Here is a 14,940-nt window from a genome sequence, read left to right as displayed (position 1 = left end):
TCTTGTTTTACTGAATCCACTGGGGGTTTTACTGTGATTTTAGAACAGCTATAATTCAGTCACTGCTCCCTTGGAACAATGTTCCAAGTATACTGTAATGTTTTCACCTACACTGAAAATATTGTCATGTAATAGACTATTATTTCTCTAATTTATTTTGGGTTTTGTTCTTTACATTTACACAGGTTTTTTTTTTTAATGTCTCCAAAATATTCTCAGCCTCTCATTTCCAGGTGTGATTTTCACATCCTATTTGTCTACCTGTAGACTCACAGTAACTTGTTGCAGTGTCTAGCAGAGACATATTTTTACAGGTCACCTATGTCTTGTCTTTCAGATGCCCACACAGTATTTTTTTTGTCTCATGTGACACTGGAAAGCCAGCAAAATGCTGCAGTGCATGGGATGCCCAGTAAACATAATCACAGTTTTCTAGGTTTCTTTAATTCAGATGCTACTGTTTGAAACAAAAAAAAAAAAAAAAAAAAACAAACAAAAAAAGAACCCCCTATGCTTAGATTGTCCCTAAAAACCTACAATGCTGGAAGTTACCAATTTTAAAATAACTGGGTTGCAAATAAGTTCAGAACTGACCCACTGTAGTTTCCACATCTTTGATGCTAAGACTGAAAGGTGGTGGTTTTTTTCCTGAAATGTTCATGTTTACTCCAGAAATGGAGTGCTGTTACAAGTGCATTATAAATAACTGCAATATGAGAAATGCTCATATTTGTTAAAGCAAAATAATTTGATCAAATTCGTCAATATATCACCTTCATCTGTGCAAAAAAAAAAAAAAAACCCAATCCTGTAAAGATTTCCTTCTGCAAATTTATGCACGTTTAGAGAAACTGCTCTCCAGTATAGAGCAATTGTGGAATATAATTTTATTTCCCTCAACATACGGATTAATACTGAAAACGCCCAAATAGAATGATGACAAATATTTTCTACTGATTACTGGTGAACTTAAAAGAAGTATTTCACAAGAAATGACGACGCAGCCCTACGGCGAAAACTCGACAGCGAGCTGTGCGCCCCACTCGCCCGTGGGCAGCGCGCAGCGGCACCTAGAGACTGCCTCGAGACTCGTTTATACAGCGGCTTTTAAGACTAAGCCTATTCATATCGGGTTTAAAAAAAAAAACAAAAAAGGAAGACGAAGAGAGGAAAAAAGGTAAAGAGGTAACGGCTACCGCGTGCAGCGTAGCCCGCGCCAGGCGCACGTGCGGCCCCACCGCCCGGCCGTGGGGCGCCGGCCGGGGAGCGCCGCGCGCAGGCTCTCCGGGCGGTGTGCAAACAATTCAACAGGTGGCTCCGTGGCGCAATGGATAGCGCATTGGACTTCTAGAGGGTTGAAGGGATTCAAAGGTTCCGGGTTCGAGTCCCGGCGGAGTCGCATATTCCCTTTTTTCTTTTTTTTTTTTCTTCCCCCTGCACTCCTCCCCTTTTGGCTGACATCTTTTCACCCCACGGTCCCGTCCCCTCCCTCACCGCCAGTGCAATCCACTCGACCCACCTGACGCTTGCCGGCGGCCGACTCCCGTCAGCGAGGACTCTCCGGTCCCGCCTCCCGGCGTGCCTGACGAAGGCTGGGAACGGGCGGAGACTACGGCGTCAGCCTCCATCGAGCGCGGCCGCGAGCCAGCCATCTCTGCTCGAGCCCCCGCCTTCGCTGGGTCCCGGCGACATTAAGGTGCTTCGCCGCCAGCGGCCAAGGCAGGCGGGGGCGAGGATGGACGCCGCGGCGAGCGGCCATTTGCCTCCGAGCGAGCGGGAGAAGGGCTCTGCTCCTCCCGCCTGTCCCGTCCCGCCAGGCAACGACCGCCGGCCGCGCGCGGCCACGCAGCGCGCGGGCAGCAGCCGCCGAGGCGCGCGCGGCGGCCGCAGCGGCCCCGGGCGGCGGGAGGCAGGCGCGTGACAGCCGGCTCTGCCCTGCCGCCCGCGCGCGGCTCCTTGCAAACACAGGCGAAAGAAAAACCGGCGAGCAAACCCCGCAGCGGCTGCAGCTGCGGCACCTGTCAGCACCCACAGACCTGCCTGCGCGGGCCGCTGGGACAGGCTCCGGAAACAAACGTCACTCGACAGTACGGCTCTGTCTTTTCCTGGAGGCATTTCGGCGGTGGTCCGCCATACAGTTCTGGTTCAAGTTACTTCAAGCCACAAAACAAGCCCCCAAAATGCAGCAGACAAAGCCAAAGCATTTAACACTTGAATTAATACCGTATTTTCTTCCTGACACATATCTATAGGTTGAAGATAAAGAGTGATTTTAATAACAGCACTCAAATTTTAAAAATTGAGTGTTACACCGCAAAACAGTAGCAGCACTAAACAAACCTCATTGATTTTGCTCAGAATTGAACAAATTATAAATTCATCTGAGTCACTATTTTATTTGTGTTGGTTTTTGATCAATTATTTTTAATCCTGCATGTATGACTACGGCCTGTTTTGCAAATGGCAATAATGTTTATTTAAAAGCAACAAAGGAAAAATCCACGTAACTGAAATAAAAAACACCATCAGAAACATTAACTACCACTGTTTTGCAGCACAGTAACCCACTCAGGAATGCCATATAAAATGCTATAAAATAGATATAGCCCTTTACGGAAACATCAAATATTCTCAGAATTTGCAGATAAATAGCAAAACCAAAACCTTTCTACATTAACCCCATAAAAAGTAACTAAATCGTGACAGAAGACAAAATATCCCTCCTTGTTCAGTCACTTTCAGCAATGTATTTCAGTTCAAATACTACTTCCCTTTCTACTTTTTGTGTTTAAAGATAGATTCGTAAGATTTGCTTAGTTCCTAGTGAAAAAAAAAATGAAGGCAGAGGCTTTTACATATACATATTTGCACATTGCATGCAATATTTAGATAATCAATACTCTAAAAGTGCAGATGTTAATTAAGGCCTACAGTCCACAAGAAAAAGAGAAAACTGCAGATTCAAGGAGCGGGCCATTTCCTAGAGGTAAGCGCAAGGACAGGTCTCCAGCGATACTGGCCGTATAACACATCCTAATCTGAATCTGCGTGGAAAATGTTGCACAGACAACATACAGTATTTCAGAATGCATTACGAGAATCGGGGGAAAGGATTTCAAGAATTATAGTAGGCAAGTGCTGCTTGCTACAAATTTATGGAGTAATTAAAAAAATAAAGCAATGTGAGGGCACAGAGGCAGTCTAATAATCAATAATGATTCTTATACCTGACTGGATATGAAGAAAAACTTTTTTTTGCTGTGAGGAGAGTCAAACAGTGGAACTCTGGGAGAAGTGCAGTCTCCATCCTTGTAGGTTTTCAAGCCCCGATTGTATAAAGAGTCCTGAGCAACCAGGTCTAACCCTGTTTTGAGCAGGAGGATGGGCAGGACAAGCTCTCCTCGTCCGTTCAAACCTGCCTTAAGGCAGGATTGCATGTCTCAGTGAGACTCACCTAGGTAGACTCCTGTGATAAAGACAGGACTTTTTAAAAATGAAGAGATCAAGAATAGGTTTATAACATAGAAAATACCAATGATAAGAAGACATCTTCAGTTTTAAGGAGACTAAGTTGATTGCAAAGAGAAGATTAAAGATCCCCGAAAAAGGAAAAAGTATGAACAATGAGAGCATGACAGAGAAAAGTGATTACTTTACTTCTGTTTCTGAGCTAGCCTAGCACCATGCCACCAACGACCTCAGCCACTGTTAGCCTAATCTCTTTTCCTTAGACTCTTGATTGTGACATCTAAGAGATGGACTGTGAACTCACGGGGCTGTACGACCATTGGATAGTCTCTGCCCCAAGAGCAGGAATAAGGGAGAGAAGGAATACTGGCAAAACCAGGGGGACAAAACCATGGTCTTCACCACAGGCTGCAAGAGAACCTTGGCCAGGAGCCGGATTACTCCTCCCCCTCCTTCTTCACTGACCTTGGCATCTGCAGCCGTTCCTCTCACCAGAAATTCTTCACAACAGGCTGGCAGATGCCTCTCAGGTTTTCTTCACATCATCCATCTCATCTCCTCTCCACTTTTTGCAGCCGGGCCGGGCTGAGTTGGGCCCAGACAGCCGCCCGGCGGGAGGCCAGAGGGTGAGAGCCACAAGGCCCAGAAGGCTCGCGCTTCCCCCTCTCTGCCCCGCTCCAGCTTTTTCACATCTGCTCTCTTTTAAAAAAAAAAAAAAAATTCCCTTTCTTAAATACGTTATCGCAAAGGCGTTATCAGGGAACATTCTGCTACCAATTGGCTCGGCCTTGGCCAGCAGCAGGTCTGCCCTAGGCCCAGCCGAGTCCACTGAACAAAGGGGAAACTTCCAACAGCTTTTTTCAGAAGCTGCCACTGTAGCCCCCCCTCACTAAACAAAACCAACACAGAACATAAAGAAACAGGAGAAAGGAATTATTACTGTCTGCAGAAAACATTCCAGTGACAGCTATTAAAAGAAAATATTACTTGCAATTTATAGGTAGATTCTCAAATGATATTGATATTTCAAATAATTTTTAAAATATATTTGAGTATTTTCAGAGAAATCTGATAATCTGAAAAAAGTATGCAATCACATGGCACATTTTGTTTTTACTCTCTCCCCGGCACCTTAAACCTTATGTCACTTTCAGTCAAATTTAATTGAAAGGTAGAGGAGTCCAAAATACTACCTGTCTATGCTTTTATGAAAATTGGTAGTTAAGAAAATATGCACTAAACCAGTGCCTTAACTAAAAGAGGTTGAAGTACAAGCTCAGGCAAACTGGGTGCTTTTTTTTTTTTTTTGCCAGCTTTGCTCAGCTGACTGGCAAGGCTGCAAACACAACCTGCAAGAACTACCCTGCAGCTCAGCAAACACCGTCCAGTACATCTCACCTTCACACAGAGGAACACGGACACTTGCTGGGCACAGTGTGTGGCAAACAGAAGTCATTAGAAGAATCAAAGGAAGGGAAAGGATACAGAACATAAACCAAATCCCTCACTAGCTATGTTGTACATCAAGTAACTTCAGTAACTAGCTGCTGAACAGTCTGAGCAACAGAGATCGAGTTGTTGCTTGCTGTGTAACACCAAAGCTTGCATTACTCTCTTAAAGTCTTTCAGACTTGTACGCTGCTTTTCCAAAGTTGCACTTAAACATTCCAGATCTACTATTGTGGTGCCTTGTTTTCTTTCCTCAGTGTTCAGTATTAATCTTTTTTTGTGCTTCCATGTCTCATCCAGATAACAAGACACCATAATTGTTTTTATTGGCTTTTTTACCATTTACAGAGAATTGGGATACTAGCATAAATAGAATTGTATTAGAACAGCATCTGCATGTTAGCTGAGACTGGGGGACAGGTGGTTCTACTTGTATGTTTGATACTTCCCAATGAGTTCACTTTACTTTGCACACCATTCATCTCCAGGCATTCAAGACTTTTTAGGGAATCTTGATTCTTGTCTGTGTCTGTTAGCAAAACATTATGGCCAACTTCAGAATAATATAAAAGAAACCCAAAGGACCAGGGAAAAACTCCTTTCCAACTTCACTTGGTGATCAATATATATATCATGATGCTCATTTCATTTTGGCTATTTCCAGCACAAAGCATATTTCAGAGCATATTTCTTGTTTAAAACTGCAACCTTTAAAATTCAGTGTTCTTATGATATGAAAACAATCAACATCACTCCTCCTCTGATAATCACTTCTAAATCTTTCTCACCCAATCCACCTAAGACAATGTAGTGACACCTTTATTTCTGCTGTTACCTGTTTCTTCTGCTACCTAAGGGCAGCAACTGAGTTACACCAACTGTAACAGCAATGTAATACCAGGTCATTAAAAACCAAACAAACACCACAGAAGTTTTCACAATCACATAAGGTTATGAACTGTCACTGAAGGGGAACTGAGCCATCTCTGGTTCTATAATGGTGGCAGAGGTCTTCCAAATTCATTCTATTCATTGACCTGAAGAACTATTCCAACTCAGCTACCAGACCACAATCTGCACACTACACCCTAGATTATGGACCCCACTGTCAAGTTATTTTCAAAAAGATCATTAGATAATCAATTATCAAATGGTAAAAATTAATAAAAGCAACATATGACCAAATGTTAAAATTTTATATGTAATACATATTTACATTATTTTATTTATTAAACAGTATGTAATTTCTATCTAATTTTATGATTATTTATAAATTATATGTTATTTATAATATAAATATAGATATAAAAGTATATGTGTATATGCTGAATTCTAGGACATTCTCAATCCTATTATGGTCAGTGCTGAAATAAACCCTTAACAACAAAACTATTTGTCAGTAACTTCTATTACAGAATTGTCCAGTAGTACCTCTGAGAAGACTTGGAAAAATTTGTTCTGGCACATTATGGGTGCCAAAGTGAATTACACACATAACTTTAAACTGAATTTTCTAATTCATTGACATAAAGACTGAATTCTGAAAAGACCACACTCCATAAAGCTGTATTCTGTGCTCAGATTTAACAACAAGCTTTCATATCATTATCTTTTTAAGTAAATATTAATTTAAATAAGAATAAATTTAATTTAAAAATCTAAATTAACTTAGATACCTGATAATTCGATAAAGCTCCCTACCAAACTCTCACTGCAAGAAATTCCCTACACCTCCATTTGCACATGACCTGCAATCTCAAAAAAACAAAAAAACCACCACAACCAAAGCATTCTGTAAAAAGTTTTATAACAAGTAAGTTGTTCCAGCTTGTTTTTTTTTCTTCAAGTCTTAATTGTGAAATTTCTTCTTCTTCCGATTCCTCTTCCCTGCGGCAAAAGCTGCTTTTTCACTCATGATCTCCTGATACTTCTTTTTATTATATCTGAACAAAATAGATAATTTACTTTTAAGCATGGTAAATCAAAGTTCAGGAAAAGATAACATGGAAAGTACTCTGCATAGATAGTTTGCCAAACTGAGTTCTCTCATGTTTTCTGAGCCAGATTTCTTTAATTTTCTACACTTACATGTAGGTAAAGGGAAATCAACACTTGGATTCACGATAAATGCAAGTAAATTTGTTTTGGAAGTAAATTTGATTGAAGAATCATTAATTTTGGCATAACCAGGGGGTTCTTCATTGCATATGCAATCACATTTTGGACAGTGCTGAAACACTGCTACTGCTCACAGTGGGAAGACTCATCAATTTTGACAATACAATGGACAAATGATACCCATGTTTGTAGTGCCTTCTCAGCAACCTCAAGATAATCAACCTCACTCTACTCAAGTCTGAAAACTGAGATGAGGTTAACACTAAACAATGAACAGGTTATACTTACTTAACATGAGTTGCTAGCTCCTCTAATACATATTCCATGTACCTGTACTAATTAATTACCACAATGGATCATTGCACACTGAGCAGTATAATGACTTTTAATTGTGAGACCGAAAGCTGACAAATATCTGCACTAATACTAAAGCCCTTCACCTTAGGCCCCCCCCCCACCTCAACAAAACCACAACACCGCCACATAGATTAACTCATCAAATTTCAAAGACATTAATTGTTAAAAATTGTTTCTTATAAATCAGGTCAGGTCAGAAAACCAGCGAAGAAATAGTTATACTAACTTGCCTTCCCAACATTAATAACTCATTTACAAGCCTGACATTAACCTTATAATCCCAAATCATGTACTGCTTCCAAGAAAACATGTCATGTGAAATAAGAAGTGCAGACTAACATCATGTAATAACCAGTGTCAAAATGGGTCAACTAAGGGATCTACTCCAGAAATTGTAGATTAGGCAAACATTAATTAATGCAATCATATTCTTTAAGTATGACTTCTAGTGCAATTTTAACTCAGGTGACAGGTGACAGACCGACATGCTTATAAAAGGAAATTACATCAACTTGCATAGAATTACAGTCAGCACCTATCAATTATGCCAAGAAAAATTAATCAGTCTTTAAACAAGAAGAAAAAGTGCATGCATAGGCATAAATCACTCAGAGACCTTGGGTTTTGGTATAGCCTGCGCAGACACTTATTTTAGAAGTGAACCAGAGTAGGGTGATTGTTATCTCTTCAACACTGACATTATTTTAAGAGTGACTGCTAACAGCGATGACCCGAGCTGGATAAAACCCTTTTATGAAAATAAAAAAATATGCCATCTCAGTCTAATTATCCCCTGTCCCTTACATCTTCTCAACAGCAGTGCTGCTGCCATGCTAAAACAGACTAAAAAGTTTTCTCTGAAGTATAAAAAAAAAAACCCAGATAAGCTGAATAAAAACAACCAAAAAGTTGCACAGTTAAAAATACCCCTCTCTTACATAGGATATTAGAATTATAAACCCGTTTTTAAATACCTTCTAAATTCAGAATCCGCAAGCAGCTCTTCAACAATTGTTCTCTTCCTTTGTTTCTTAGGGACTCGACTATGGTAAAAGTCTATGGGAGAATCAACCACAGTTCCAACCTACAAAATAGAAATGAAAATATTCTTACTGTACAGCAAGATGTTGACTATTTTGCCTTATTTTTTTAAAAATCCCCAGCGACAAGTGTAAAGACACATACAGAGAAGATCAGAATGGTATCTTAAAAAAATGCAAAATATCAAAAGAATTAAGCAATGTTTTGTACACAGAGTCACTTTTTGTCTGATTGTTTAATGCACAGAGGAGGACCTGAGCTTTAAGACTGTACAGTTTTCAACACTGTTCTGCTTGTATTCATAAAAAATACATGTTAATTATTTGGTACACACTTGTTAAAAAAGGCTCATACTTTAAAAAAACAGTGAAAATCTAGTTCACTGAGGGTTCAGAATATGGATTAAGTCAGACATTTGCTCAGTACTGTCAGATCAGCTGAAAATACAGAACTCCAGCATATACACATATGTAATAAAGAGTTAAGCAGTTTGAACTGCAGCCAAGTAATCAAAATACTTCAGTAATTAAGCTGTGAAATTAAATCAACATAGAGGCTATCTACATAATAGGCAAGGAATAAGAACAGCTGTTCAAAACTTCAGCAGTACAATGCCACTTTCTGCTGCTTCCTTACCTGGAAGTACTTGGGTAGACCATCTCTATCATTCTTCTTATAAAAATGCTTAGGGTCCAACGAAGCTCTCATCTTCAAAACTTTAAGATCATTCTTCAGTTCACTAGTGATTTCTGGGGCCTTCATACCAAACCAACCGTCACCTGTTGTTTTCTCTCGCTCTGCCTAGGATGCAATACCAAGAATAATATTCAGCAACTAGGACAGGATAGAGCAGGGAACCCTCCCCTCCAAAACATACATAAAGCATTTAGAACATAACTCTGTACCTTTAAAAAGTATGTTTTATGACCCTTAAATAATAAGAAAGTAATCAGCACTGTAGCACTGTATTAACAACAGATTTGTACCATCTGAGCACATTATCTTTCACTTCACTGTCCTGGTGACTAAAAGGATGGCTTTTCACAGGATGACGCAAGGAAGACACTAAACTGCAGTTCTTCACTCCACTTCCAATGGGCCTGTATATGCACTGTCTCAGCATGGGGCTTTCTATCAAAGCCTATTGTGTCATTTGAGGCATTATCAGCTCTTCACTTACCCTGCGCTGTTTCTTTAGCTGGTGAAGTGATTCCCTGAAGGGTGGGACACATTCCTTTTTTTCAAAATCTGGAGTTACTATACTCTTCTGCAAGAGCTGTAAGATTTTAAGATTAGACAGTCATCTCACTGATACAAATTTTACTGCTTAACCATATTTACAGAACCTACAACAGGAATCCTGCAGAATCTAGGCAAGCATTATAATAAAATACTTGAGCTTCTTTAATCCGCAAAAAAAGTAATATCGAGCTTCAATAGAACCCTAGCCAACAACAGAAAGCAGCTGCCTAGCTCTGGAAGAACTGAGATAGCAAATGCTTCAGAATAAAGAGGGCTACCGTGGTTAAGCCTAAGAAAATAATCTCAACAAAAATAACATGTTCCCTTCATCTCAAAGGGTACTTTTGAACTAAAACTGCTAATTCCATATTAGGGAGAGTGTAGACCTTTATTTACTGAAATTCATTCTTGCCATGGACAAAATATCTCTTTAGCAGACCTTCAGCTCATGTACCATTAGGCAAAACTGCAGGCATTAGCAACTTCGTTTTATTTTACAAGATAATGCTGGTATTTGCACTGCTTTTCAGTTTCTGAAGTGTCACCTATTTTTAAATTATTACCATTAAAACCAAATGTAAATTCACACTGTGGCCAAAAAGAATGGAAGCTCTCAGCAAACCATCAAACAGGATACTTCTTTAAAAACAAGTAAACAGACCTTATTAAATTAACATCTTTGTGCTACTGTAGTCACAGGTAAGTGCGTAATTGTAAACACATTACCTGGTCCTTCTTCTTCTCCTTCAGTTGTTGAATTGCACTCGACCTAGGCTTCTGGTTTTTTGCATCAAAACTAATATATAAACCTCCAAGCTTCTTGATATTCAAACCAGGGTCTATGCTGCTGGAAAGATGTAAACTAAAAGAGAAATACTTAATGATTAGAACATTGTAACAAGCATGCAGCTAAATCTTCTACTATCCTCTGAGAAAGATAAACAGAAAAAATATTTTTCTTATTCTTCCCACTTAGGTTCAGTTCTGCAATGATTTTAAGTCTCGGTATCAAGAAAAAATACGTAATTTAGAGGTGACAGAAGATGAGGGGAGAGGAAAAAAAAAATCAAGCCATTATATGAAGTGAGAGTTTATTAAAGAACAATACCTGTGGAATCACTTCCACAATACTTGATATTAACTCTAATGCTGTATTCTTATCTTAGATATTACTATCTTCTATAAAATTAAATTCTTAATTAGATTAACCTTGCCAAAAGAACTCATGGCCAGCATCCTTCTATACACTGAGAAGCTTGCTAGCTAAAGAGAAAAAACCACCACAAAAGCACAAACATGTGAGTGGTAAAAATACTGTCAACTCTCAGTGAAAAGTATGAAGAGGCTAGAATTAATCATAGGAATGTTTAACTCCTTGTTTGCAGAACAGCACTAAGAATAATGTTATTAAACATTTCAAAGCTACTATGTTTCACATTCTTTTTATTACTACATTCAGGCAGCCAAAGGAATGTATCCACAAACAATGTATGATGGCTGACTCAAAAGGAGGTTTTTGATGACAAGAATGCTTAAAAGCTATAAAGTATTATGGAGAAATATGGTAATATCTAAAGAGGTACAACAGGTACTTACCGTAGCTTGAACGCTTATTAATACAAGCGCTTTACAACTTTCTATTAAACTGTGACTAATCTTCTGTAATGCCTTTACACTGAATACTTGGCAAAATTTTTGTAAAACTTCTGGCCTACCTGAAGGTTTTTAGAAGATTTAGACTTATTTATCCAACCTAAACAGAGTACTATGCTTTAAACATATGAAGCATATAAAGGGATTTTAGCAGGAGTTGGCCTACAAGAGCTCAAGAGGTCCCATGCAACCTAAAGTATTGTATGATTTTATGCTGGATGGACTTCACTTGCAGTGTCACTGTCCCACAGCACAAGAACTGAAAACACAAAAGTATGTGCGACTGTTTATGATTAAAAAGCATGTTCTAATTAGGCAATGTGTAAGGAATTTACTGAACTTTTAGTTATTTATATCCAAACTAAAAAAATCAACAATTAAGAAAACTGTGACCTGAATAAGAAATTAAGTCAGCCTGACCAGTTTAACCGTTTCACATTTTGTTTTTCATGCCAAACACATACAAGGCCTCCAGATGCCTAAATATTTCAGTGTTCTGTTCTGCTATATACAAAACTGAAAAAAACCCCAAACCTTGAATTTATGGATTATATCTGTATTTTATAATCTGTGCAGCCCCACTTTCCACGTCAATGTGACTTACGTGATGAAACTACTCCCTCATTTATTCCACATCATTTAGCACTTAATGTACATATCCTATGCATATGCTTGAATGAAATGCAAATTTTTTAGTTATTCCCAGAAAGATACTTACACATCAATTGTATTTTTCAACAAATCATCATCTTCATCTTTCTCATCTTCATCTATCAATTCCTCTTCAGCCTCTTCCAGATCTGAGGTTTCTTCACCTTTTTCAGTTCCTTCATGCTTACTTCCAACATCACTATCTTGGTCTACCTCATCTAGATAATACTTTTCACTGGAACTCATGCCAGGCTCAGTATCAATCACAAAAAGCCCTTCAGCATGCAGTGAACTGTTTTTTAATGATTTGTTGAGGGAAGGAGTCCTCTCATCTGCCTCTTTGTAACACAGATTCTCTTCAACTGTATCTATCTCTGCCACATCGCTATTTTCAGATTCATCACTTTCATCTTTGCTCAGAAACAATGCAACAGAATCATTTCCACTGCTCGATTTTTCACTGCTGTGGCATACAGATTCAGCATATCCTGCTGTTTGGTCGTCACCACTGTCTACACCAATTTCAAGCATCCTGCATCTACCAATGCTATCAGTTCTTTGTGCCACAGCTATATTCTTTTCTGGGCTACTCACTGCCCTAGCTTGCTCAACCTTTCTTAATTTATCAGCATGGGTGAAAGACTGCTCTGCAGCTGCCTCAACATCTGCTCTTTTGCATTCTGGACTTTTTTTACTTTCATTTGATGTTATTTGCCTTTGGGATTCTAAAAATTGTTTGGGACTCATGCAACCAGTAAAAGCAAGATCCATGTGCTCTAATTTCCCCACTCTCACAAGTATTTTGCTGCTCTGTTCTTGTATTCGGCTGTAAACTTCCTCTGAGTCATCTACCCCAACAGACTGGGAAATTTTTATTGTTTTTTTCCCAGGCGATTCAGCGTCATTTTGTTTCATTTTTGTAAGACTGCTGGGTGTCACATCATTTAAAACCTCTTCTTTCACATATTCACTCTGGGTTGTATCGGTAGACTTGGAAGAACAATTCCTTCTAGATGAAATGGGTTCTTTATTACTCTCAGTGACAGAGGAAGCGTCTTCTGTGTCAGAGACAAGTTCTGCAGCAGGTCTAGAATCAGAAATTGCTACTGGCTCAGATTTAACTGTGTCCTCAATTAAATTCTCAACTTCTGAAACAATTCTGTTTCCTTTCTCAGTCTGCTTAGTATTTTCTGCTTTTGATTTCATTTGCATACTCCTTGTAATTCGTTTGGTTGTGATGGATGGTTCCATATGAGAACTTGAGCAGCATGACTCTGCATCAGAAATATCTTCACTGTGGGCTGTATCCGGCTGCAATTTAATTTTACTCTGCCTGCTTCTTGTAGTTCTGGTAACATTAGGCTTCTGGACACCAGAAACAGCAGAGGAACAAGACTCAGCCTCAGAGACATCATCTTCATCCACAATCCTGCTTAACTTATTTAGAAAAGCTGTCTTGTCACGTGTTTTTTTGTCAGGAGAATCTGACTGATAGGGGACTACAATTTGTCGTCTTCTTGTTACTCTTACAATCAAAGGTGTCTGAAGACCAGACACAGCAGAGCAGTTTGATTCTGTTTCTGACACATCCCCATCAGCTTGTGGTTCAGCAACTGATTGTGCTGAATGAACAGTTGTGTTGTCACTTCTAGTAATTTGCATCTCTAAGCTATCACTGACATCTGACTTTGTTTCTGCATATTCCAACTCTTCAAATTTAGATTCCTGTATTACCTCTGGCATACGAATTGATTTAGTTCTTCCTCTAGTCATCCTCATAGACACAGGAGTACTAGTTTCAGCAGAGGCCACCTAGAAAAGGAGTGGAAAATGCACGTTATTGACAGATAAGATAACCTCATAAAGCAGACACTATACAAATCACTGCAAATATTTTTAAGCAAATCTATGCAAGCTGGCAACATATTACGTGACTCTGAGTAGCCCTATCTATATGGAAGAAGCATTAACAAACCATCCCTTGCTTATCTGTTTGTCTGCTTTCTCTTGGTCAAGGCAGGAAAAGAAACACACACATCCACTTAAGAAATATAAACAAATGCTTTAAGAAATAGAAACCAGTATCTTCTGTCTAATTCTAAAAAGTTCTGGCGAGCTGTCACGGGAAGCAAATCCAGAGGTGATGTTCAGAAGCATTCCAAGATCTGCTCAACTATAAAAAACTGAAGCCTAGCAACTGGCAGAACGCACCCCAGAATGGTTTCCATAACCAATTTTAGCAGTTTTAGGAACAGACTGGCCTCACAGCAACTGCAACACTAGATATAATCTGCTTCTTTAACGATGCTTGTAACAGCACGATATTCCAAAAACACAGAAGAATGCTGGATCAACATAAACCATGCTACCTAAACGATCAGTACTTAACGCAAGTGTCTCCATGTCTAGTGGAAAAGCCACTGAAAAAAAAAAAAAAACCTCCTGCGCCAAAAAAAAATAAAAAAATAAAAACCTAGGAAAAAAACGTACCCTAACCTTTAACTTCCCACGCTAAACGGCTTAAGAACCTACAACGGCTGCAAGCCCTGAGAGGGGCAGGCGATGGCAGGCCCGGCTGCGGCAGGCGGGCACGCCGCTGCTGCTGCGCTGCCGCCCTTGCTCCGCCGCCGCTCGCTGCCCCCAGCCCGGGCTACGCAGCCGCCACCGCCAAGCAGCACGGAGCCGGTGGGCTCCAACGCCCGCCCACTGCGGACACAGGCGCCGCCGTGACGAGGCCGCGTGCGTGTAGGAAGATGGCTGCCGCAGTGCCGCCGCCCCGCGCGGCGGATAGCGTCCGTCTGCCCGCGCCCCCCGCTCCCCTCACCTCTGCCGCGTCAGCGGGCTCGGTCCCGCTAGGGCTGGGACTGCCGCTGCGTGCCCCGGCCCGCGCCCCCTGCTCCCGGCTCCGCGCCGCCGCTCGCCGAGTGGCCACCATCTTGTCAGCCGCGCCGTGCCCGCCCC

The 14,940-nt window shown here is 40.3% G+C and overlaps 2 protein-coding genes and 1 non-coding gene across 7 annotated transcripts in view; 1 reads left to right on the top strand and 2 right to left on the bottom strand.

Annotated features, from left to right (window-relative positions):
* The window catches only part of BCAR3 (BCAR3 adaptor protein, NSP family member), a 104,583-nt gene extending 102,759 nt beyond the window's left edge, over positions 1–1,824 (bottom strand). For both annotated transcript variants that reach the window (XM_086753359.1, XM_086753360.1), the window contains exon 1: positions 1,520–1,824. The gene's annotated coding sequence lies outside the window, so the exon portion shown is untranslated. The remainder of the gene's footprint in view (positions 1–1,519) is intronic.
* Positions 1,314–1,399, top strand: TRNAR-UCU (transfer RNA arginine (anticodon UCU)). Its single transcript is given in 2 exon segments — positions 1,314–1,350; positions 1,364–1,399. It is a non-coding gene; the product is annotated as a tRNA-Arg (tRNA).
* A 123-nt stretch (positions 1,825–1,947) lies between the features above and the next one.
* DNTTIP2 (deoxynucleotidyltransferase terminal interacting protein 2) lies at positions 1,948–14,914 on the bottom strand. Of its 4 annotated transcripts, XR_015259191.1 has the most exons (8): positions 14,804–14,914; positions 12,047–13,791; positions 10,402–10,537; positions 9,614–9,709; positions 9,070–9,234; positions 8,367–8,476; positions 3,228–3,466; positions 1,958–2,246 (listed from the first exon to the last, which is right to left on the bottom strand). XR_015259191.1 is itself a non-coding variant. In XM_086753368.1 (7 exons), exons 1-7 carry the CDS (start codon positions 14,912–14,914, stop codon positions 3,451–3,453), a joined length of 2,379 nt encoding a protein of 792 aa, XP_086609494.1. In that variant the 3' UTR covers positions 1,948–3,450. The 4 variants fall into 4 exon arrangements, 3 of the variants coding, with proteins under 3 accessions (XP_086609494.1, XP_086609495.1, XP_086609493.1); XM_086753368.1 differs by having other exon boundaries at positions 1,948–3,466; XM_086753369.1 differs by lacking the exons at positions 1,958–2,246; positions 3,228–3,466 and adding an exon at positions 4,140–4,167.
* Positions 14,915–14,940: the final 26 nt, after the last annotated feature.

This window comes from Chlamydotis macqueenii, chromosome 8, assembly GCF_036417535.1.
Source record: "Chlamydotis macqueenii isolate bChlMac1 chromosome 8, bChlMac1.mat, whole genome shotgun sequence".
Lineage (NCBI taxonomy): Eukaryota > Metazoa > Chordata > Aves > Otidiformes > Otididae > Chlamydotis > Chlamydotis macqueenii.
Note: the sequence above shows the minus strand (reverse complement) of the source record. Positions and strands in the feature narration are given on the sequence as shown.